Source organism: Sardina pilchardus, chromosome 1 (assembly GCF_963854185.1).
Source record: "Sardina pilchardus chromosome 1, fSarPil1.1, whole genome shotgun sequence".
Lineage (NCBI taxonomy): Eukaryota > Metazoa > Chordata > Actinopteri > Clupeiformes > Clupeidae > Sardina > Sardina pilchardus.
The window spans coordinates 11027149-11052483 of NC_084994.1; the positions used below are offsets into that span (position 1 = coordinate 11027149).

Genomic DNA, 25335 nt, shown 5'->3' on the forward strand with positions numbered 1-25335 from the left:
CCTATCCACGTTTGCTGGGTCCAATCACAAACTGGCTTATCCACCAGATACACCCGGATCGTTCGTCTGATTGGTTGAAGCACTATACAAGTGTACAGAATAATTTGAACCATGCCCATTGATCATGCCTCTTGTGCAGTGGAAATGCAGCGCAGACTCCCCAGATTAATTTTCAATCTCAAAAGCTTGAGTTTAGTCTGGTGATATACCTTACTGTCTGTTTACAGACGCAAGGGCAAAAGTAAATTCTTCTTCTAAAAGGGCTCGGGATCATGACGTGAAAACTTTGCGGGCACAGCCATATTGGCAGCCTCACTCCTTAGTTTACTATGGATTACTATGGATTTACTCCCGCGGCTAGTGTGTTCCTGTTACTTAGTTTTTGCCTTCTTGGTCGTATGTTGCTGTGTAGTGGGGTGTAACAGCGCAACCCACGATCGCAAGAGGAAAAGAATCGCTAATACTATATTTCTGCTTCTTGTCTTCTGCATCTGAATGAATGGACATCACGTTCGGTGCGCTACCAACATGGCGGCAATATTCCTAGAATGCAAGGCGTGTGCCCGAGCCCTATAGGCTACATATGGTCGATTAAGTTTTGCATTATTAAAAACAAAACACCACTTAATTGCAATGTAACTTGCGTTACTGACCTTTGTACCGAGTAAAATATTACCCATTTTGTTTTTGGAATGCCTTACATTACCGCGTTACAGCAAAAAGCAATACATTACAGGAACGACATTACTTTCGTAATTCGTTACTCCCAACACTGTGTATCATTAAGGTGTGTTTTTGAATGTAGATAGATAGATATAGATAGATAGATAGATATACTTTATTAATCCACAAGGGGAAATTAGCCTACAGTTTCAGCAGCAAAGCACAACATCAACACATACAAACATAGGCTGAAATTTGACATTACAGTTTTTCTCAGTTGCTTTGGCACATTTTCCAGATCAGAATGTTATCAAGACTTTATTCAAACTCCCTATCATCCTTCACTTGTGCACATCGTTGAAGCAGTTTCTCCCCATGTTGAGCAAATAGCCATGCTTTTGCACATGCATGCAGCTGATTTTGTACTGTGAGCTGGGTTTTTTTTTGTGATTTTACTTTTTCAATAATGTCATGTCGGTCAAAAGGTCAAAATGCACTCCGCATTCCAGATCGTGAGCGCTCGGTCCAGATCCAGTAAAATTCCGTTCCGTGGAAATAATCCATTCCACAGTTTACCGCTTAGCCTACATATGTTAGGCTACAGTACTGCCCGCCCAATGACTGACTGACGGGTGTTGGGCACCAATCACCAACATTAACGACATACAGCCGGGACAGAGGCTGTTCAGGAAGTGTCCAAGATCTTATGGCCGAAGTTTACAGTGAAATGAAGCTCTCGTCGCTGTTTGGTTTCTTTTGCAGATTCACGAGTCTTGTCGATTAAAACGTTTGCGTCAGTGTGTCCGCTTTTGCCACAGCCTTTTGTTATATGCATTCGCGTTGTGCTTTTGTACTTTCGCTCCAGATATCCACTGCCATATTGTCAGTCACTGCCTTAATGTTTGACTTATGTTTTTTTTACAAATTATTTATCTCGCTCCCTCGACCCTGCTCTCTTGCTTGTGCTAACGTTGTCAGTCAACAGCTTTGAGAAGCCAAACCTGCGAATCCAAACGAAGCGTTGGTTAATTTAGTTTTCGCTTGGCAATTCGTTAGGCGTAAGGTGAATGTCTAATCTTATCACTAGCCTACAGTAACACCCTTCGTCTGCTATCTTTTTTGTTTCATTTGGACACTATACGCTCATTCACACCGTGTGTGTTTGGTTTGTCTCCGTTTTCTTTTCCTCTCCTCCACCTCTGCCTGTCTCTCTCTTGGTCTACGTTGCCGACAACACGGTCAGGCCCAGCAAACAGAGACAAACAGACTTACGGGAAGTCAAACACGCTCAAGGGCAGGGAGGAGTGATGTCAGACCGTGTTCATGGAAAACGAGAATGAGTGTGGAAGCGAAACGGATACTGACGAGAAGATCCAGATGTTTGGATGACACAGATGTGACCTGTCAACTGGACAGGTAGGCTACAAGACACCAGGAGCTGGCTGCAACCATATGCTAGCCTGTCAACACGGTAAATTTGCTGGTTTTTGCACATAGCACACTTTCTGGTCTTAGGCGATGTAGAAAATGCTTCGGCTGAGAGAGCATGCTGTAATTGTTACATACAACCATTGTTGCATAGTATTCTGTGTTGTGTTGCCTTGGTCACAACGTGTCTGTTTTTTTGTGATGGAACATAGAATCTATATGATGTTCTATTCATTCGACACGTTGTAGGAAAGCCTACAGAGCCGTAGCCTAATCGACATCTGCCGACCAACAACGACAAAAATGTTTTTCGGCTGAACTTTTAATGAATGTTATTCGTTTGACGGAGGCCGACTTGTACCTTTATGAAGTGGCAAGTAACCTGCCATTTATCAGTTTCATCCTGAAGACAAGTTCAGCCTTCCTACAGACTTGTACGTGATTGATTAGCTTAGACTACTTGATTGATTTAATTGATTGCTTCAAATTGTCATTGTGGTATGATACTTATAATAGCCTACACCTATGAGATGCATTAATGTTGGTAGCCTACGCCAACATTTCAGAAGTAGCCTACCTGTCTTAGCCAAGATTATGATTGGCATGTGATTACTGATCTGATTGGCACACCTTTCATTTGCCTTATTCACGCTGTAACCATTGGAAACCAAAATGAGGCTACAGGTAGGCTACACAAACCATAGGGTTGCTGTGTTCTGTGCAGGATAAGTGTACCATGTAGTCTACCCCCCCCCCCCCCCCCCCCCCACACACACACACACACACACACTCTCCTCCTTATACTCAACCTTGATGTAACACACACACACACTCCTCCTTACACTCAACCTTGATGATACACACACACTCTCTCTCTCTCTCTCTCTCTCTCTGGTGCTGTCTCATCTCTCTGCTCTGTCTCAGGTGATTGGGGGACAGCATGTTGGCGTCTCATGAGACACAAACACACACACACACACACACACACACACACACACACACACACACACACACACAGACAGATGATCATCTGTGTGTGTGTGTGTGTGTTTGTGTCTCTCTCTCTCTCTGGTCTGTCTCAGGTGTTTGGGGGACGGCATGTCAGCGTCTCATCTCTGTGTGTGTGTGTGTGTGTGTGTGTGTGTGTGTCTCTGTCTCTCTCTCTCTGGTCTCTCTCAGGTGATTGGGGGACGGCATGTTGGCGTCTCCCGGTAGTGTGGCGGCGGTGGCGGAGGCGATAGCGGTGGCGGAGGTGGAGGCGGCGGCGGTGGCGGCTGCTGGGGGCGGCGATGACGTGGAGGAGATGGACACCTCGGAGCCCGACTGGGCCTGGTTCTACCTGGCAGAGTGCGGACACTGGCACATGTTTGGCGTGAGTGGAGGTGTTTGTGTTTGAGTGTTTGTGTTTGTTTGTTTGTGAGTTTGTTTGTGTGTTTGTTTGTTTATGCGTGTGTTTGTTTGTGTGTTTGTTAGTTTGTTTGTGTGTGTTTGTTTGTTTGTTTGTGTGTTTGTTTGTTTTCGATGAATTTACTAGAAAAGCATCTGTCCATCTAGTTATCTAGCTATGTTTGTTTGTTTGTGTGTTTGTTTTTGATGAATTTACCGGGGAGAATAAAGTATCTATCCATCTATTTATCTATCTGTCTATCCATCTATCTATCTATCTATCTAGCTATGTATTTATTTATCTGTCCATCTATCTATCTATGTATCTATCTATCTCTCTCTCTCCATCCATCTCTTTATCTACCTATCTACTATCTCCTTTTATAGTAGGCTACTGTCATTGTATGATTGATTGAATGACTTTATTGTTTATTTGCTTTTCTCCTTTATATTCTTTGATTATTTTCATTAGGTTATTGCTTGAATTGATATTGTTTATTGTTTATATTGCTATTCTCCCTACTGCATATCTCTTTTTGAAATTGATCATTGTATTGTTTTTATTTGTATGTCACTTTTGGACAGAGGCATCTGCCAAATAGCCATATCCATAACCATCTTATCTGTCTGTGTGCAGCTGCATGCCTGCCGCTGACACAGGTTTACCACAGTATTACCAGAGGTGGACATCCCGGGTTCAGAAAGTAAAAGTCCTGCCAAGTACTTGATCCAACCATTTAGTGAGCCATCTCATCCTAAATAGCTGCCAGGTAGATCAGATCACAAGTGATATCACCTGTGTCAAATGCACTGGTGGAAAGAATATGTATGGCAGGACTTTTACTCTCTGGAACCCGGAACTTCCGCCTCTATTCCTACCACATTTCTGCACCAACTATAGACCTGTCGTTGTGTCTGCCTTGGAAGACCATATGACTCTGATCACGTGTGTTGTCACTTGTAGACCGATCCGTTTGCGGCGGCGTCTGTGAACAGCCATGTGATCGAACAGAGTTACAACCGGAATCGCCATGGCTGCGTGGAGTTCCACACTCACAAATACGCCTACAGAATAGACTTTAAAGGTTTGGATCTGTTCCACACTCACAAATACGCCTACAGAATAGACTTTAAAGGTTTAGATCTGTTGTCTAAAATGGCGTATTTGCTGTAGAACTGTAGAACTGTAGAACATACTGTAGACACCAAGCAGACATTTGTATATTATTATTGCAGTTATTTTTCATTAGGGGGCGCTGTCTCCTCTGTTTACTCCTACACAGAGACACCAAGCAGACATGTTTATATTATAATTGCAGTTATTTTTCATTAGGGGGCGCTGTCTTCTCTGTTTACAGACATGAAGCAGACAAACTTGTCCACGGGAAGGCAGCGCGCTGTCAAGAGGGCCCTGCAGTCTGTGACGAGCTTCAGGTGAGGACGACTGCCGCTAATAGACCTCTGAAGTTTGCCTACAGGGGTTATGTCCAGAAGTCAAGCGTGCACGCTGGGTAGTACCCTCTTCCCAGTAGCGTCTTAGTTAGCTCGCTCCTCAGTGTGCGTCCCTACCTACATTTGGACAGCACTAACTAGTTGGCGTCACCTGACTCGGGGAGAGGGTGTGTTGACGATTTGCATGACGTGTGGAGCTTGACCTTCGCTGCGCAATGGATTATGGGATATCTGAGGGCAAAAAAGATGCATCGATGCACGCTTGGAAATCACGCCAAACGAAGTAGCCAACTAGTGAGAGCGCTTGACTTTCGGACAGTCTATTCTGACGTTACTTCCGGAAAATTCACACTGCCCAGCGTGCACGCTTGACTTCTGGACATAGCCAAAAAGAAGCCAGAGCTGCCATCTTTACCCATATAAGGAGATCCGGGTGTTAATTGATGCTAATGACCTATGGCAAGTTGCATTGTAAGTTAGCTCTGGGGCAGCAAAGATCAAAGTGTGCCGTCTTTACGTACTGAAGATAACGGTATCAACTCGAAGGCAAGGGGACAAAACTGTGTAGCGCAAGACATCTGCACTTTCGATTTCTTAGTCGCTGTGAGAGCTTAGCAGGTGCGATAATTCAAAATCCTCATGTTATTTTCCCATAGAAAAAATTTCAAGATACCGTATCTCCTTATTCGGACAAAGGTGGTAGCTTTTTTTGTAGGCGAACTTCAGAGATCTATGCTAGCACCACTGCTACAGATAGTATTACTGATGCTACAACTACTAATGCTAGCACCACTGCCATTGCTTCAGATAGTGTTATTGATGCTACAACTGCTTATGCTAGTACCACGGCTACAGATCGTATTACTGATGTTACAACCGCTAATGCTAGCACGACATTGCCACTGCTACAGATATTTTTTATTTAAACCAATAAGATTTGTGTTGATTTGTTCTTTGTTGTTGTTCATGTTTTGTCGCAAGATGTTATATAAGTATCCACTTTATCATCTGTGTTTTTTCTTTGTACATTCAGGTCCATTTGTGATACCCCTGCAGTACCTGTACCCAGCCACTGGGAGGCAGTAAACTCAACTGAGCCGTACCAGGTACATTTAACTGTGATCGATTGATTGATTTTGCATTCACCTCCGTCAACACATGTGCATTACCATAACATTTAGATTTGACTGAGGCTTTTAGCTTGGCTGGGTGAACCCAGCCTGAACTTCCTGGGAATTTGAATTTCGCCCGGCAGCTCAGGCTAGAAACCAGCATATGTTTTTAGTCTGCTTTGGCTCCAATCAAAAACGGCCATATACTCTAGTCCTGGCACGCTATTGGCCGGTGACGTGACGATAACGAAACTTAAGCGACGCAAAGTGCAGTAGAAACAAAGCGCAGCCTCGCCAGACTAATGTTCAGTCCTAAAAGATTGAGCTTAGTATGGTGAAAACCAGACTAGCTTTTAGCCAAAAGGATCGTTGGTGTTGATCTCACCTCCAGGCTCTTCATCACCACCCCCAGACATGCACCTTGGGACTTGGTTTGAGGCCTGGGAAAAGGTGGCATTTTGCATTACCACTGTGGCCAGAGCGAAGTCAAACGTGCAAAGTGGGATAGATAGATAGATCAGGGCCGGGTTTCCCAGATTCGTTAAGAAGCTCTTGAGTGCTAAGAACTTCTTAGGAGCGCTCTAAGAACGTTCTAAGAACGCTCCTAAGACGTTCTTAGCACTTAGGAGCTTCTTAACGAATCTGGGAAACCCGGCCCAGATCAGAATGTAACACTAGTTACATGTGATTGTTTTTTTTCAACTTCACTTCACCGGAGAGGTCCTCGCCTTGTTGTACTGTAGCGTCCTGCTACCGCCATCGAACTGGAGCCCAGCGCATGTAATGGTCAATTGTTAACCAGTAAAGTGATCCGTAGTGTAATGTGCACGTAAAAACATGGGGCGGTATGTACAAACAGGCTGCAATGAGCAGAGGAACGTAACCCCCTCGATAAACGAGGGATCACTTTAACATGTCGTCATTGGCAGAGTCACTCTATCACAGCAGCTACCGTTGAATGTTTGTTTGTTTGTTTGTTGTCCTAAAAAACCTTCTCCTTGGTAATGGTTTTAGTTTTTGTTTGTTCTTCCAGCTCATCCGTCTCATCCAAGACAGCCACGAGTTTAAGGAGGTCAAAGAGCTTTACGAGAGAACTATGAGCAACACCATCCGCTCCATCCACCGCATACAGAACAGCGACCTGTGGGAGTTCTTCTGCAGGTTGGACAGACTCTTACCACCTTAAGTAAAACACTGTGTCAGATTAATACTGTACGTCTTCTGCAGGTTGGACAGACTCTTACCACCTTAAGTAAAACACTGTGTCAGATTGATACGTCTTCTGCAGGTTGGACACTCTTACCACCTTAAAGGTACATTATGTAGGATTTTAAGTGTTTTAGTACCTCAAGTCAACGTCTTCATCAGGGCTCAACATTAGCTTTTAAAAGTGGTTGCCAACTGGGCAACCAGGCATGAGGTTTTGGTTGCCAAATACAAAAAAATGGTTGCCCCATTATAAAAGGCCTGTTATTTTTCTCTGTGCACTAAAACTTTGCACTTAGACTTTAATGTCTTGGATGCACACTACAGTATGTTTAATGTGGTGTGTAGGGCTAATTGAGTGCACATTGATTTGACATGGAACTACACTCTCATCTGGCGTAATAATCAAGGGAACTTGCAAACGTATCATGGGCGCAGTGATATCATATCACACACTACTTACTGCTTGTTGCCTATGGGGACTATTTTCAGATATCACTCCCCCCTCTATGGGAATTTAACACATAGGGGTTAACATAGGGGTTACAATACTTATGACCTCTTTTTTTTAAGGAAAGCATTTATTTGTTTGCAATACGTTATTCATTCACAAAGAAAATGGATGTCCTTAAAGGTTGGATATTTCCTTTTTTTTTTTAAGGCATTAAGATCAATTTCCAAAATATGACTTTATAGTCAACTTTAGCATGGGTGCAAATACTGTACTTATGGAGGTAACTGTACTTAAATACTGTACTATTATACGATATACTGTACTTATACTGAATACTTGTAAATACTTATATACTATTATGCTATACTATTATACTTATATATTATTATACTTATACTATTATACTTATATACTATTATGCTATATACTTATACTGAATACTTGTAAATACTTATATACTATTATGCTATACTAATATACTTATATACTATCATACTTATATACTTATGCTAGTGTGCTATTCTACTTCTCCACTTGTCCATTGCTCTATGCTATACTATTATACTTATATACTGTTATGCTATACTATTCTACTTATATACTTATGCTAGTGCACTATTCTACTTCTCCACTTGTCCATTGCTCTATGCTATACTATTATACTTATATACTAGTGTACTTATATATTTATGCTAGTGCACTATGCTACTTCCCCACTTGTCCATTGCTCTATGCTATACTATTATACTTATATACTATTATGCTATACTATTATACTTATATACTATTATACTTATATACTTATGCTAGTGTACTATTATACTTATAAACTATTATGCTATACTATTCTACTTATATACTTATGCTAGTGCACTATTCTACTTCTCCACTTGTCCATTGCTCTATGCTATACTATCATACTTATATACTTATGCTTATATACTAGTGTACTTATATACTTATGCTAGTGCACTATTCTACTTCTCCACTTGTCCATTGCTCTATGCTATACTATTCTACTTATATACTATTATACTTATATACTTATGCTAGTGCACTATGCTACTTCTCCACTTGTCCATTGCTCTATGCTATACTATCATACTTATATACTATTATACTTATATACTATCATACTTATATACTTATGCTAGTGTGCTATTCTACTTCTCCACTTGTCCATTGCTCTATGCTATACTATTATACTTATATACTGTTATGCTATACTATTCTACTTATATACTTATGCTAGTGCACTATTCTACTTCTCCACTTGTCCATTGCTCTATGCTATACTATAATACTTATATACTAGTGTACTTATATACTTATGCTAGTGCACTATGCTACTTCCCCACTTGTCCATTGCTCTATGCTATACTATTATACTTATATACTAGTGTACTTATATACTTATGCTAGTGCACTATGCTACTTCCCCACTTGTCCATTGCTCTATGCTATACTATTATACTTATATACTATCATACTTATATACTATTATGCTATACTATTATACTTATATACTATTATACTTATATACTTATGCTAGTGTACTATTATACTTATAAACTATTATGCTATACTATTCTACTTATATACTTATGCTAGTGCACTATTCTACTTCTCCACCAGTCCATTGCTCTATGCTATACTATTCTACTTATATACTAGTGTACTTATATACTTATGCTAGTGCACTATGCTACTTCCCCACTTGTCCATTGCTCTATGCTATACTATTATACTTATATACTGAAGGAACTGTACAGTGAACTTGGTTTGGATGAGTGAGTGTATGGGGAACAGGCAGAGTCTCGGTCAGAAGACTCAATGGCAAACAGTTGGGCGTAGGCAGAAGTAGGCAGAGAGGAGGCAGGATTGATGCAACAGCAGCTTTATTTCCTTTAGATATTCTTTTAGGTTTCAGTTCTTAATTGCCACGGTTCAGTTGCATCTGTTCTTTGCATTTCTTTTGGAAGCTGTGTGCTGTATCATAGAACATAAACAGAGGAGAATACAATTAGGCTACCAATTTGATAATTGAGTGGTCAATAAACCAATAAACAGTCAGTACAACTAAGAATCTAGACAGTATAATGGTTAAATGATCTATAACAAACAAACTTACATGGCTCATAGCACATGTCTGGGAACAAAGGATTCAGTAGCAGAGTACAGCATAACTGAGCTACTTCAAAGGCATACAAAATCAAACCATCAAACAATTAAAGCATAAAATGACCACTCACGTTAAAGTGAAGACGCACACAAAGAAAGTTGCTCCCTGGACGTGGAGACAGGTGTGTCCGCAGGGAGTGCAAAGGAGGAAGTGAGGGGTGAACAAACAATTTATAGACTCCGCCCCTCACCGTGACAGGTAGCATTCAGGTTCACTTTGGCAGATTCACCTTGGCAGATTCACTGATTCTTTTCTGAGTCTTTTCAGAGCCCCCCCGGAATTGGGGTCAATTCCTCCAGAAAAATAAGACTCACTCTTCAGTCATCTCAGGGAGCACCATGAGGCGGGACACCGGTCTGGTATAAGTTCGAAGGCCAACCTGGACATCAACGGACCGGACACGTCCATCCCGCCCGGTTGTGACAGCTGTCACTCGACCTGTCGGCCAAGAGGCTCGAGGCAGTTGGGGGTCCAGAATCATCACAACCTTCCCTACTTCGAGATTTTGGACTTCTCTCTGCCACTTTCCTCTTGGTTGTAGGCTCGGCAGATAGTCACGGATAAATCTTGTCCAAAAATGGTCAGCCAACATCTGGCTGTGTCGCCACTTACGTCGCCCGAGAAGTTTGCTGTTGGCAAAGATGGCCTGCGGCAGGGAGGCATCGCGCCGCCCCATCAGGAGTAAATTAGGAGTGACGGGATCAGGATCACTGGCATCAGATGAAAGATAGCCTAGAGGCTTGGAATTCATAATGCCTTCTACCTCAATGAGGACAGTTTGAAGGAATGCTTCAGGAGTGGTCTGATTCCCGAGCACTACTCGTAGAGCATTCTTGACAGATCTAACCTCACGCTCCCAGACTCCTCCAAAGTGTGGGGCACCTGGTGGATTGAAGTTGAATGTGATCTGCTGATGGGACAAGTCCACTTGTAATTTGGGTTCCATGGCCTGGAAGCATTGATTCAACTCCTTGTCCCCAGCTCGGAAGTTCGTTCCTCTGTCCGCCCGGATTTCAAAGGGCTTGCCACGACGGGAGATGAAACGACGAAGAGCAAGGAGAAAGGCATCGACATCCAGGCTTCCAAGCAAATCCAAATGCAAGCAGCGAGTAGTTAAGCATTTGAAGAGGATCCCCCATCTCTTCTCAGTCCGGCGGCCTTGGCTAATCAGAAAGGGTCCAAAACAGTCCACACCAGTGGACCAGAACGGTGGTTTGAAGAGACGCAACCTTGAGGGGGGCAGATCAGCCATCTTGGGCACTTGTGGTGAGGATTTCCACCTTTGACACTCTCTACAACGGTGCTGGTGTTTCCGGATGGCTGGTCTCCCTCCTAAAATCCAATACTTGCGTCTCAACTCTCCAAAAACCCTCTCTGGTCCAGGATGCAGCAAGCACTCGTCACAACGTTTAATGATGAGCTGCGTCGTGGGATGCTTTGGGTCCAGGATGATTGGGTGGATGACATCTGGGTCCAGGTCCCGAGATCTACGCAATCTTCCTCCCACTTTCATCAATCCCACATCTGGATCCAGTTCAGGAGCGAGCGAGAGCAGTCGACTTCGTCTGGAGAGAGGATTGCCTTTACGGAGAGCATCAAGTTCCTCAGGGAAACAGGCCTCCTGGGCTTGTTGCAGGATGAGGGTCTCAGCTTCTGCGCCCTTGTTCGTCCCAGCAGATTCAGTTAATCCTTGCTCAGTGGCAATTATGAGGTCACTCCAGCTTTGATGCTGTGAGGCATCTGGCAAGGTGATGGCAGCAGAAACATTCAGGCACATGGAAACTTTCTTCAACTCAGTGCTGTCTGTGTGTGGTGACGTGTGGGAGAGATTAGGAGCAACAGGCCAGCCTGTCTCCGGATCCTGTAGGAATGAAGGTCCCTTTGTCCAGCAGTTTGAGTGAGCCAGGTCACGGAGTGTCTTCCCTCGAGTCAGGGCATCCGCAGGATTGTTTGGACTGTCCACATATCTCCAGTCATCAGGGTTGGTTATGTCCTGGATCTCCGCAATGCGAGTGCCCACAAAGACCTTGTAGTGGCACGACTCAGACTTTAACCAGGTCAATACGGTTGTGGAGTCACTCCAAAGGATGGTTCGGGCTAGTGACAAGGTAAGTTCAGACTTCAAGGTAGTGGCTAGCTGTGCCCCTGACAAAGCAGCGCTTAGTTCAAGTCGCGGCATTGACAGCTGTCGCTTTGGAGACACTCGAGAGCGGGCCATGATAAATGCCACGTGGACATGATTCTGGCTGTCATGGACACGCAAGTAGGCCACGGCACCATAGGCTCTTTCTGAAGCATCACAGAAAACGTGCAGTTCTCTGTCTTCATCCGACTGATCAGCACATGGGGGCACATAGCACCGAGGAAGTGTGATGCTTGAGAGGTCAGCCAATTCCTGTTCCCACTTCAGCCATCGGTTAGCCAGCTCTGATGAGGTTATGGAGTCATCCCAGCCTTGCTTGATTTTCCACAAATCCTGAACCAGCACTTTGGCCCTGGTGGTATAGGGTAGGATGTATCCTAAGGGGTCATATTGACTGGCAAGTGTGCGGTAGATCAAGCGGAGTGTGGGAATCTGAATGGGCACTGCACGATGCTTGTATCCCAGGCTGTCAGGAAGGCAATTCCAGCGCATACCTAAGGTGGATTCCTGAGGATCAACACCAGCTTGGGAGAGCCACAGGTCAGTACTAACCGATCTTGCCTCCAGAGGGAGATGTCCAACGACTGCAGGGTCATTACTTGCCCATTGGCGGATCTCAAATCCTCCATGGGAAAGCGTGGCACGGAGCTTGTCAAGAAGGGCTTTGGCCGCAGCTGAAGAACGGAAGCTTTGCAGGCAGTTGTCAACATAGAAGGCCCTTGACACTGAGTCGAGCACCTCATGGTCACTCTCCTGATGTCCTTTTGCGTGACGCTGCAAGGCATAGATGGCACAGCAAGGACTACAAGTTGTACCAAAAGGTAACACCTGCCACTCATAAGTCTTTGGTGGTAGAGTTTGAACCATAGATCGCCAAAGGAATCTGAGCAGCGGTCTGTCGGTAGGGAGAAGGTGGACTTGGTGGAACATAGCTTTTATGTCTCCACTAATGGCAAGGCTGTGCTCGCGGAAACGGAGAAGCACGCCAAGAAGAGAGGGACCCAAAGTGGGACCAGGAAGAAGGCTGCGATTCAAGTTCAGACCACGCAGCTGGAAGGAGCAGTTGAACACCAATCGATGTTTCCCGCTGGCTTGTTTGATGATGTGATGTGGGACGTACCACGATTCCGAACCTGGCGGATCGTTGTCGGGATCCACTTCCTTCACATAACCCATCTCAACAAGTTTCAGGATCTCCTGGTCGCAGATGTCAATTAGCTCAGGGTCCTTCTTCAATCTGCGTTCCGTCCCTCGCAGCCATGGCAACAGGTTATGGGATGAGGAGACCAGCCGAGGACTGTTCGGAGCTCTGAGCAGGGGAGTAGCATATCGTGAGATTCCATCTGTCTCATTCACTGTAGTCTCTTTCTCCAACAGCTCTAGGCAATAATGGTCTTGCTTAGACCTGGTTACTTCCTTTTCTTTGCGATGTGGGAAGGAATCCAGCCTCCACAACCTCTCCACATTTGCCATCAACTCTGCAGTAGCTGGGCAGGACGCAGTATTGCAAAGGGTGAATAGGAGTTGTGCCTCAGAAGTCAGAGGTAGAGGTAAGGCATTGGCTGGACCTTGAATAGCCCAACCCAGGGCAGTACGGATGGCAATAGGCCCGCCATGAGGGCCAACGTGGACAGGCTCTTTGGGCACCAATAAGTGTGCATGATCTGAGCCTATCAGGATCAGTGGACAGGCATGAGCAAAGTCAGGTAAAGGCAAACCTCGCAAGTGGGAATACTCTCTCTTCAGGTCAGAGGCGGGACAGGAATGCTCAGACAAGTTAAGACCAGGGGCAGTGAAGGCATTGGCTATTGAGAATTTGATTCCCTTTTGACCCGCTGGGGAAATAGAACAGGAGATGGTCTCACCACTTATGGGAATCACTTCATGACGCACAGTTCGGAGATTCAGGATCTCTTCCGGTCCCTTCAGGTGCAGTTGGGATGCGGCAGAAGTTAAGATGATTGTTCTTTCCGAGCCATCATCAAGTATGGCATAGGTCTTCAGCTTCTGCCGACCATTGATTAGGAAAACCGGGACTACCTTCAACATCACCCGTGGAGATCTGTTCGGCTGATCTACGTACAGCGTGTTGGCCGGACAAGATGCGCGGACAAGCATGGTAGTGTTGTCTACTGTAGCCGATTTCTCTGATGTTTGGGGGCTCATGGACAACTGACGTGCAACAGGATGTAGGATGGTAAGATGCAACTCTTTGCAGAGGTTGCAAGGCTTCTTGAGAGTGCATTTATCTGGCTTATGGCAACGAGCACATCTGTAACAACGATCATTACTTTCTATCCATGTCCTCAGTTGTGATGGGCTGAACTCCTTGACCTTTGGGCAAGTTCCTAGAAAGTGTTCCTTGTTGTTACAGTAGGGACAGAAAGGTTGGAACTTTGGCCTCCCAGTCGCCTTTCCTTGTCGACCCGGTTGGACCTCAGGCTGGTTCTCCACTCCAGCTGTGTTGCTCAGATACATTGTGGTTGGTGTAGCTTTCCTCCCCGAGTTCCTCGACACTGGCTCCCGTCTCTCCATTGACGCAGGTCCCGAGGCCTGTTGGACAATACTCTTGGCCCGAGCTTTAACCTGGAGCCATGCCGAGAAGTTCTCCAGGGTGTAAGTTTGTTCTGAGCCCTCTTTTAGAATGCCACGAAGCAGGCAGTGCTCAATGAAGCTGTCTCGGCTCTGAATGGGTAGCTTGGTAAGTAGCCTGTCTACATGAGAGCCACACCGCAACTCACTCCCATCCGTGCCTTCCACTGACCGCAGCACGCCAATCAAAGACTGCACAGAGAGAGCAAAGTCCTGGAATGCCTGGCTATCACCTAGTTTGACTGGTGGTGAATGGAGGATGTTAGCTATTTCGCTTTGGACCAACTGCCGTGGCTGGCCATACTTTGCCTTAAGGGCAGCAAGAGCAGATGTGTAGGGGGTTGAGGCGTGCATATAAGACTTTGCTAATTTGTATGCACTGGGAAGCCTCAAGTGATCCATGAGGACCTGGAACTTGTATTGTTCAGAAAGGTGAACGTGGATATCCAAGAGATTCTCCAACGCCATTTTAAGCAGGATAAAGTCACTTTCCTTTCCACTCTCGAAATAAGGCAGTCTTGGCTTCGGGATGCCAAAAGCAGTCGCCACCAACAGCTCCATGATACTAGCACCCTCAGAGACCCTCTCAACAGGGTTAGGCAAGGAAAGAGGTGCAGGTCTATCACGGACAGGATCCGAAGGCCTTTGACTCTTGGCTGGGCGAGGTGCAGTACGGACTAACTGGTGAAACGAAGGAGGTGAAGGGGCTGCATGCCCTGGACTAGAAGTCTGAATTACTGGGCGACTGGCGGTAGGGGGATGAGGAGTCACAACTTCACCTGCAGCAGTCATATGTAGAAGTCCAGCTGGAGGTGAGGGTTGAACCCAAGCAGGGTTGTCTTGATTCACCGGAACCGGATAGGAGCGAGATTCTTGAGGACCCTCCGGGAAAGCGTGCTGCTCAGGTAAAAGGTCAACCGATTCGACCGAATCCGGCCCTCTGGCGTTCATGGAGAGAGTAGCCAACACTTGAGGTGGAGGTGGCTCATTCACACTGGACATAGCTGGTGGAGCAGGTGGACGTTCAGCGGTCATTCCTACATCTCCTGTAAATGAGGCTATTAATCGAGCTTCTTCCAATTCTCTTTGTAGTTTTCGCAGTCGCCGCTGTAGAGTAACTGCTCGGTTTAACCTCTCTCGCTCCTTCAAGGCTTCTTGCGCTTGTCTATCCAGCTCTTTTGTCCGTTCATCCAGAGCTTGTTCCTCCTGGATCTGATCTTGGATCTCCTCCAGTTCCCTGAGCTTTCTCCTCTCCTCAAGTGTGGCCATTTGTATCGGGGTGAGCTCCACTTGCAGACTCCTGCGTGACCTTCGGGAACCTCCACTGGCATGAGTTGAGGGGTAGCTGGATGAGGGGGCCTTCTTTGGCCTTGGTGATGGTTCATGGTTCTTGCCCTGAGATCGGCTGCTGGGTCTCCCACAGCTGGGCTGGGCCAATGCCGATACCGGAGCTGATCGTGGAGCAGGCTGCCCAGCCTGAACTGGTGCTCCCACCACCGGTTCAGGCTGGGCATAGATCTGGGTGGCTTCCTCCTCAACTCCTACATCCCTCTCAGGAGCCATCTCCTCTCCCTCCTCGGTGGCTGTGTCCTCCCTCTCCCCGGATAACTGGTCAGGGTCTCTCCTCTCTGTTGCTTGAACTTCAGCAGCTGTGCCTGAGGATGGGGCTGATGACTCTTGCTTCTCTGGTTCAGGTGGAGGGAAGTTCTCTGTCTTACCTTCCTCGGAACTCGGGAAGCCATATCGTTCAGGGGGACGCCTCTCCCGTTGTGGCCTTGATCCAGTCCCACTGTCGGCGGCGGTTGCACTTTGGAGATCCTTTTCTTCAACCTCGAAGTCTCCCGGCTCCTTGCCATTGCCCGCCATGGTATCACTCACTCAGCTCCGGCTCGAAGGACCATTGAAGGAACTGTACAGTGAACTTGGTTTGGATGAGTGAGTGTATGGGGAACAGGCAGAGTCTCGGTCAGAAGACTCAATGGCAAACAGTTGGGCGTAGGCAGAAGTAGGCAGAGAGGAGGCAGGATTGATGCAACAGCAGCTTTATTTCCTTTAGATATTCTTTTAGGTTTCAGTTCTTAATTGCCACGGTTCAGTTGCATCTGTTCTTTGCATTTCTTTTGGAAGCTGTGTGCTGTATCATAGAACATAAACAGAGGAGAATACAATTAGGCTACCAATTTGATAATTGAGTGGTCAATAAACCAATAAACAGTCAGTACAACTAAGAATCTAGACAGTATAATGGTTAAATGATCTATAACAAACAAACTTACATGGCTCATAGCACATGTCTGGGAACAAAGGATTCAGTAGCAGAGTACAGCATAACTGAGCTACTTCAAAGGCATACAAAATCAAACCATCAAACAATTAAAGCATAAAATGACCACTCACGTTAAAGTGAAGACGCACACAAAGAAAGTTGCTCCCTGGACGTGGAGACAGGTGTGTCCGCAGGGAGTGCAAAGGAGGAAGTGAGGGGTGAACAAACAATTTATAGACTCCGCCCCTCACCGTGACAGGTAGCATTCAGGTTCACTTTGGCAGATTCACCTTGGCAGATTCACTGATTCTTTTCTGAGTCTTTTCATATACTATCATACTTATATACTATTATGCTATACTATTATACTTATATACTATTATACTTATATACTTATGCTAGTATACTATTATACTTATAAACTATTATGCTATACTATTCTACTTATATACTTATGCTAGTGCACTATTCTACTTCTCCACTTGTCCATTGCTCTATGCTATACTATCATACTTATATACTTATGCTTATATACTAGTGTACTTATATACTTATGCTAGTGCACTATGCTACTTCTCCACTTGTCCATTGCTCTATGCTATACTATCATACTTATATACTTATGCTTATATACTAGTGTACTTATATACTTATGCTAGTGCACTATTCTACTTCTCCACTTGTCCATTATACTTATATACTATTATACTTATATACTTATGATAGTGCACTATGCTACTTCTCCACTTGTCCATTATACTTATATACTAGTGCACTTATATACTTATGCTAGTGCACTATGCTACTTCTCCACTTGTCCATTATACTTATGTACTAGTGCACTTATATACTTATGCTAGTGCACTATGCTACTTCTCCACTTGTCCATTGCTCTATGCTATACTATTATACTTATATACTAGTGTACTTATATACTTATGCTAGTGCACTATGCTACTTCTCCACTTGTCCATTATACTTATATATACTAGTGTACTTATATACTTATGCTAGTGCACTATGCTACTTCTCCACTTGTCCATTGCTCTATGCTATACTATTATACTTATATACTAGTGTACTTATATACTTATGCTAGTGCACTATGCTACTTCTCCACTTGTCCATTATACTTATATATACTAGTGTACTTATATACTTATGCTAGTGCACTATGGTACTTCTCCACTTGTCCATTATACTTATATGCTAGTGTACTTATATACTTATGCTAGTGCACTATGCTACTTCTCCACTTGTCCATTGCTCTATGCTATACTATTATACTTATATACTAGTGTACTTATATACTTATGCTAGTGCACTATGCTACTTCTCCACTTGTCCATTATACTTCTATACTAGTGTACTTATATACTTATGCTAGTGCACTATGCTACTTCTCCACTTGTCCATTGCTCTATGCTATACTATTATACTTATATACTAGTGTACTTATATACTTATGCTAGTGCACTATGCTACTTCTCCACTTGTCCATTATACTTCTATACTAGTGTACTTATATACTTATGCTAGTGCACTATGCTACTTCTCCACTTGTCCATTGCTCTATGCTATACTATTATACTTATATACTAGTGTACTTATATACTTATGCTAGTGCACTATGCTACTTCTCCACTTGTCCATTCTACTTATATACTAGTGTACTTATATTCTTATGCTAGTGCACTATGCTACTTCTCCACTTGTCCATTATACTTATATACTAGTGTACTTATATACTTATGCTAGTGCACTATTCTACTTCTCCACTTGTCCATTGTTCTATGCTATACTATTATACTTATATACTAGTGTACTTATATACTTATGCTAGTGCACTATGCTACTTCTCCACTTGTCCATTATACTTCTATACTAGTGTACTTATATACTTATGCTAGTGCACTATGCTACTTCTCCACTTGTCCATTATACTTCTATACTAGTGTACTTATATACTTATGCTAGTGCACTATGCTACTTCTCCACTTGTCCATTGCTCTATGCTATACTATTATACTTATATACTAGTGTACTTCTATACTTATGCTAGTGCACTATGCTACTTCTCCACTTGTCCATTGCTCTATGCTATACTATTATACTTATATACTAGTGTACTTATATACTTATGCTAGTGCACTATGCTACTTCTCCACTTGTCCATTATACTTCTATACTAGTGTACTTATATACTTATGCTAGTGCACTATGCTACTTCTCCACTTGTCCATTGCTCTATGCTATACTATTATACTTATATACTAGTGTACTTATATACTTATGCTAGTGCACTATGCTACTTCTCCACTTGTCCATTATACTTCTATACTAGTGTACTTATATACTTATGCTAGTGCACTATGCTACTTCTCCACTTGTCCATTGCTCTATGCTATACTATTATACTTATATACTAGTGTACTTATATACTTATGCTAGTGCACTATGCTACTTCTCCACTTGTCCATTCTACTTATATACTAGTGTACTTATATTCTTATGCTAGTGCACTATGCTACTTCTCCACTTGTCCATTATACTTATATACTAGTGTACTTATATACTTATGCTAGTGCACTATTCTACTTCTCCACTTGTCCATTGTTCTATGCTATACTATTATACTTATATACTAGTGTACTTATATACTTATGCTAGTGCACTATGCTACTTCTCCACTTGTCCATTATACTTCTATACTAGTTTACTTATATACTTATGCTAGTGCACTATGCTACTTCTCCACTTGTCCATTGCTCTATGCTATACTATTATACTTATATACTAGTGTACTTCTATACTTATGCTAGTGCACTATGCTACTTCTCCACTTGTCCATTGCTCTATGCTATACTATTATACTTATATACTAGTGTACTTATATACTTATGCTAGTGCACTATGCTACTTCTCCACTTGTCCATTATACTTATATACTAGTGTACTTATATACTTATGCTAGTGCACTATTCTACTTCTCCACTTGTCCATTGCTCTTTGCTATACTATTATACTTATATACTAGTTTACTTATATACTTATGCTAGTGCACTATGCTACTTCTCCACTTGTCCATTATACTTCTATACTAGTGTACTTATATACTTATGCTAGTGCACTATGCTACTTCTCCACTTGTCCATTATACTTCTATACTAGTGTACTTATATACTTATGCTAGTGCACTATGCTACTTCTCCACTTGTCCATTGCTCTATGCTATACTATTATACTTATATACTAGTGTACTTCTATACTTATGCTAGTGCACTATGCTACTTTTCCACTTGTCCATTGCTCTATGCTATACTATTATACTTATATACTAGTGTACTTATATACTTATGCTAGTGCACTATGCTACTTCTCCACTTGTCCATTGCTCTATGCTATACTATTATACTTATATACTAGTGTACTTATATACTTATGCTAGTGCACTATGCTACTTCTCCACTTGTCCATTATACTTATATACTATCATACTTCTATGCTTATGCTAGTGCACTATGCTACTTCTCCACTTGTCCATTATACTTATATACTAGTGTACTTCTATACTTATGCTAGTGCACTATGCTACTTCTCCACTTGTCCATTATACTTATATACTAGTGTACTTATATACTTATGCTAGTGCACTATGCTACTTCTCCACTTGTCCATTATACTTATATACTAGTGTACTTATATACTTATGCTAGTGCACTATGCTACTTCTCCACTTGTCCATTATACTTATATACTAGTGTACTTCTATACTTATGCTAGTGCACTATGCTACTTCTCCACTTGCCCATTATACTTATATACTAGTGTACTTATATACTTATGCTAGTGCACTATTCTACTTCTCCACTTGTCCACTGCTCTATGCTATACTATTATACTTATATACTAGTGTACTTATATACTTATGCTAGTGCACTATGCTACTTCTCCACTTGTCCATTGCTCTATGCTATACTATTATACTTATATACTAGTGTACTTATATACTTATGCTAGTGCACTATGCTACTTCTCCACTTGTCCATTATACTTATATACTAGTGTACTTATATACTTATGCTAGTGCACTATGCTACTTCTCCACTTGTCCATTATACTTATATACTAGTGTACTTATATACTTATGCTAGTGCACTATGCTACTTCTCCACTTGTCCATTATACTTATATACTATCATACTTCTATAGTTATGCTAGTGCACTATGCTACATCTCCACTTGTCCATTATACTTATATACTAGTGTACTTATATACTTATGCTAGTGCACTATGCTACTTTTCCACTTGTCCATTATACTTATATACTAGTGTACTTATATACTTATGCTAGTGCACTTGCTCCACCAGGAAGCGGGAGCAGCTGCGCCGGATCAGGAGCGGCGTGGAGGTGCAGGAGAGGATGCTGTTCCACGGGACGAGCGCGCGGAACGTCCAGGCCATCTGCATGTTCAACTTCGACTGGCGGCTCGCCGGGAGTCACGGACACGTCTACGGCAAAGGTACGTACCTACGACAGCACCACGGGGGGGGGGGAGACACTTGGATTTCGCTCTGCAGCTCAGGCTGGAAACCTGCACATCTGTCAATCTCCTGCTTCCTGTCCACGTTTCCCGGGTCCAATCACAAACTGCCTTATCCACCAGGCGCACCCGGATTGTTGGTCTGATTGGTTGAAGGACTATCCAAGCGTACGGGGTCTTAAACAACTTTGTTTTATTTACATTAACTTATATTTATTCATTTAGACACTTTCATTCAAAGCGACTTAATTAAGTTACAAAGGCCAGCCACCTTGGAGCAACTCAGGGGGTGCCTCTCATTCGTCTTTTATGCATCCTCCCTTCCTTCCTCGGTCCTTGTCCTTACTGATCTAGATACAGAATGATGGGGCGGCAACAATGGGATAGTCTATCCAGTGTTAGTTATAGATCAGTGGGAACGAGCCTGGAGGACCGAGCCTGGAGGATCGAGGAGGGACAAAATGGTGTCAGTCGGGAATTGAACCCACAACTTTTTCTGGCTACTGCATGCTACAGTAGCCCAACCCCTTAGCGCACTTGTTCTATGGAAGTGTCCCCTTCCTGCCCAAACAGTGGCGAACGTTCGTGGTGAACATGTTCTCTTTGAGCAGTTCAATTTGAGCGATTTGGTGTTAGCATTCCATTCTAACAGTAATTGCATTGTTGTGTTCGTTAAACTCACGTCCAGTTACACTGTATGTTCGCGGAGCACTACCTCCTCAGACTGTTTGCGATTGTTCGCCAAACACTCAAGGCTAACGAGGCTAATGTTTGTGAGCGTACTTCGCTCTCTGCCTATCATTCTCTCTCTCTCAAGTCAGTTCAATTCAAATTAGCTTTATTGGCATGACAAAGAAACATTGTGTTGCCAAAGCTCACACATGTGATTTAAACTCTTTCTCTCTCTCTCTCTCTCTATCATTCTCTCTCTCCCTCTCTTGTTTATTTATTTATTTTATAGGCCTATTATTATTTTATTGTTTTTCTTTCTATTTTTCTAATCTATGGTTTTAAACATGTGATGTAATCAGTGCTTAATTTGTAAAGTGGGAGGTGCCGGAACGCAGAGGATGGGTGGATCCGTCGACTCAAAAATAAATAAATGAATAAATGAATAAATAAATAAATAAATAAAGGGTCGGCGGGACGACGGCGCACAACGATTCTGTATGCACTAGCCTACAATTAAACCAGTGCGATGTTACCGAGTTCAGAGACAGAGTGCAGAGTCGCATGTTTAAGGCTTTATTTCGCCAACACTGCAAGACAGTAAGCTAGCCAAGATTATTTTAACCACAACGGACAACGCTCAGAGTAAAAGGATGAACTCCAAACAAGCACACAATACTCACTCAAAGACATATGATGTCTCTCCAAACACACGTTAACGCAACAATGAATCAATAATTAGGCTAACAAATAAAACAAAGACTACAATATATTGAGATTACCAGCAGAGAATAATTTAGACTTCATTTTACTTACACATATAGGCTATCTTATTTGTCCAAAACACCCCACAGTATCCATAGATAGACACCTGCTACCACCATTTCCCTACTCCTCAGATCCCGTGCAGATATGTCCTTTGGCAATCCATGATTTCACGTAGGGAATGGGATTGAACCGGGTAGCTTAAACAGTGGGCCGACAAGGCCAATAAAGAGTTGTGAGCACTGAGGAGATGGTAGAGGGGAAAAGAGATGCTCTATTTGCTGCGCAAATCAAGTTAATCTGCAAAAAACCCCGCTCACTCTGCACTTGAGATGGGGCCAGTGTTGACCGCGGCTAAAAGGTCCGAACAAACTTTTATTTAATGAATGAATGAATTATTGTTTGCTTTATTTCATTGTGATATGGTCATGGAGGTGGTGGATCTAATGTAATAGCTGCCGGATCCAATGTCGGAGGTTTTGGATCTCAAAATTAAGCCTTGAATAGCTGCCGGATCCAACGTCGGAGGTTCCGGATCTTGTTCCGGCTTGTTCCGGCTCAAATTAAGCACTGGATGTAATATACATTTGAGATAATAAAGTTGCTGTAAAATTAAAACTCTCTCTCTCCCTCTCTCTCTTTCTGCTTCTCTCTCTCTCTCCCTCTCTCTCTCTCTCTCTCTCTCTCCTTCTCGCTCTCTCTCTCTCTCCCTCTCTCTCTCTCTGCTTCTCTCTCTCTCTCTCCCTCTCTCTCTCTCTCTCTTCCTCCCTCCCTCTCTCTCTCTCCCCCCCCCTCTCTCTCTCTCTCTCCTTCTCTCTCTCTCTCTCTCTCTCTCTCTCAGGTTCGTACTTTGCCAGAGACGCCCGGTACTCCAGCAAGTTCTGCGAGGTGTCCCAGACGCACCTCCTCAGCCTCCAGACGCACGGGCTGTCTCCAGCAGCAACAGCGGCGTCTGCGTCTGCGTCTGCGTCTGCGTCTCCGTACCGGTGCATGTTCCTGGCCCGCGTGCTGGTGGGTGATTACGCGGCGGGTTCCAGCGCGCTCTGCCGGCCGCCCTCCAAGGACGGCACGCTGACCAACGTCTACGACAGCTGCGTGGACGACGCCGGGCAGCCCAAGATCTTCGTCGTGTTCGACAGCAACCAGGTGTACCCCGAGTACCTGATCCAGTTCCACTGAGGACGCCACTCGGGAACTACGCGCACACACACACACACACACACACACACACACACACACACACACACACACATATACACACACACACACACACACACACACACACACACACACACACACGCACACACACACACACACACACACACCCACACACATGCACGATAACCCCGAGTACCTGATCGAGTTCCACCGAGATGCCACTCGGGAACTACGCACACACACACACACACACACACACACATACACACACACACACACACACACACACACACGCGCGCACACGCACACACACACGATAACCCCGAGTACCTGATCGAGTTCCACTGAGACGCCACTCGGGAACTACACACACACACACACACACACACACACACACACACACACACACACACACACACACACACACACACACACACACACACGAGATGACCAGGACGTGCGCCTGTGACTGAGACTTGTCTCCTGCTGCTGCTGTGCAGGCGACTGCTCCACTCTCCTCTGCTGGAGGAGCAGCTGTGTAATGGAGACTTTTGTATTTTGGACCTTCTGGGATCATGTATTAAAAAGATATATTATGCTGAATAGGCTATACATGTTCTGTTTTGTTTTGTTTTCAGCTGTAAACAAAAGGATATCACTGGACTTTGACAAAAACTTATTCAGATGCTGGTATTGAATGATGAAATGCTGACTGTTTTTTTATGATAATGAAATTGAAAAACAAATTTTAAAAAAAATGACTCGACAACACATCATTTGCTAAATTAATATACAGTTAAGCCCAAAATTATTAGCCCCCCTTATGAATTCAGACATAATCCTTTGTTTATACATGAAAATGACCATTTCCAAAAATGTGCCTAGTTTATATGATTACAGAAGCGCAAAGACAGTATGCCCACAAAGTTTGATGATCATTGTTTACTCATGCTCTGATTTGTGACAAGAAAAGCAAGAATTGACATGTTCAAAATTATTAGCCCCCAGACCATTTATAGTCAATAGTGTAGCCTTTCTTTGCTTCAACTGACAACAACTTCTTTGAATAGTCTTTTACTAGATTGGCACATATCTTTTAGGCACTCTTTAGCTCCAGCTCGTCCAAACGGCATGGTTTTCTTGTATGGACTCTTGCTTTAAGCACGTGCCACAGATTCTCAATGGGGTTGAGGTCTGGTCTCTGTGTAGGCTATTCCAGCACCTTGATTTTGGTATCCTTTAGGGCGTTTTAGACCACTTTTCACTATGCTTTGGGTTATTATCATGCTGAAGGACCTGTGGCGACCTAAGCCT

At 43.6% G+C, this 25335-nt stretch overlaps 1 protein-coding gene across 1 annotated transcript; it reads left to right on the top strand.

Annotated features, from left to right (window-relative positions):
- Positions 1-1338: 1338 nt before the first annotated feature.
- LOC134099190 (protein mono-ADP-ribosyltransferase PARP11) lies at positions 1339-24629 on the top strand. The gene is made up of 8 exons (XM_062552018.1): positions 1339-2079; positions 3271-3463; positions 4442-4562; positions 4836-4911; positions 5963-6035; positions 7075-7202; positions 21257-21408; positions 23705-24629. The coding sequence occupies exons 2-8, from the start codon at positions 3287-3289 to the stop codon at positions 24040-24042; spliced, it is 1065 nt and encodes a 354-aa protein (XP_062408002.1). The 5' UTR covers positions 1339-2079; positions 3271-3286; the 3' UTR covers positions 24043-24629.
- Positions 24630-25335: the final 706 nt, after the last annotated feature.

Bases quoted from the DNA above. Each gene is read 5' to 3' on its own strand.
- LOC134099190 (XM_062552018.1), top strand. From the start codon at position 3,287: ATGTTGGCGTCTCCCGGTAGTGTGGCGGCGGTGGCGGAGGCGATAGCG. The intron at 4,563-4,835 runs GTTTGGATCTGT...CTCTGTTTACAG, and splicing joins CTACAGAATAGACTTTAAAG to ACATGAAGCAGACAAACTTG. The intron at 4,912-5,962 runs GTGAGGACGACT...TTGTACATTCAG, and splicing joins CAGTCTGTGACGAGCTTCAG to GTCCATTTGTGATACCCCTG.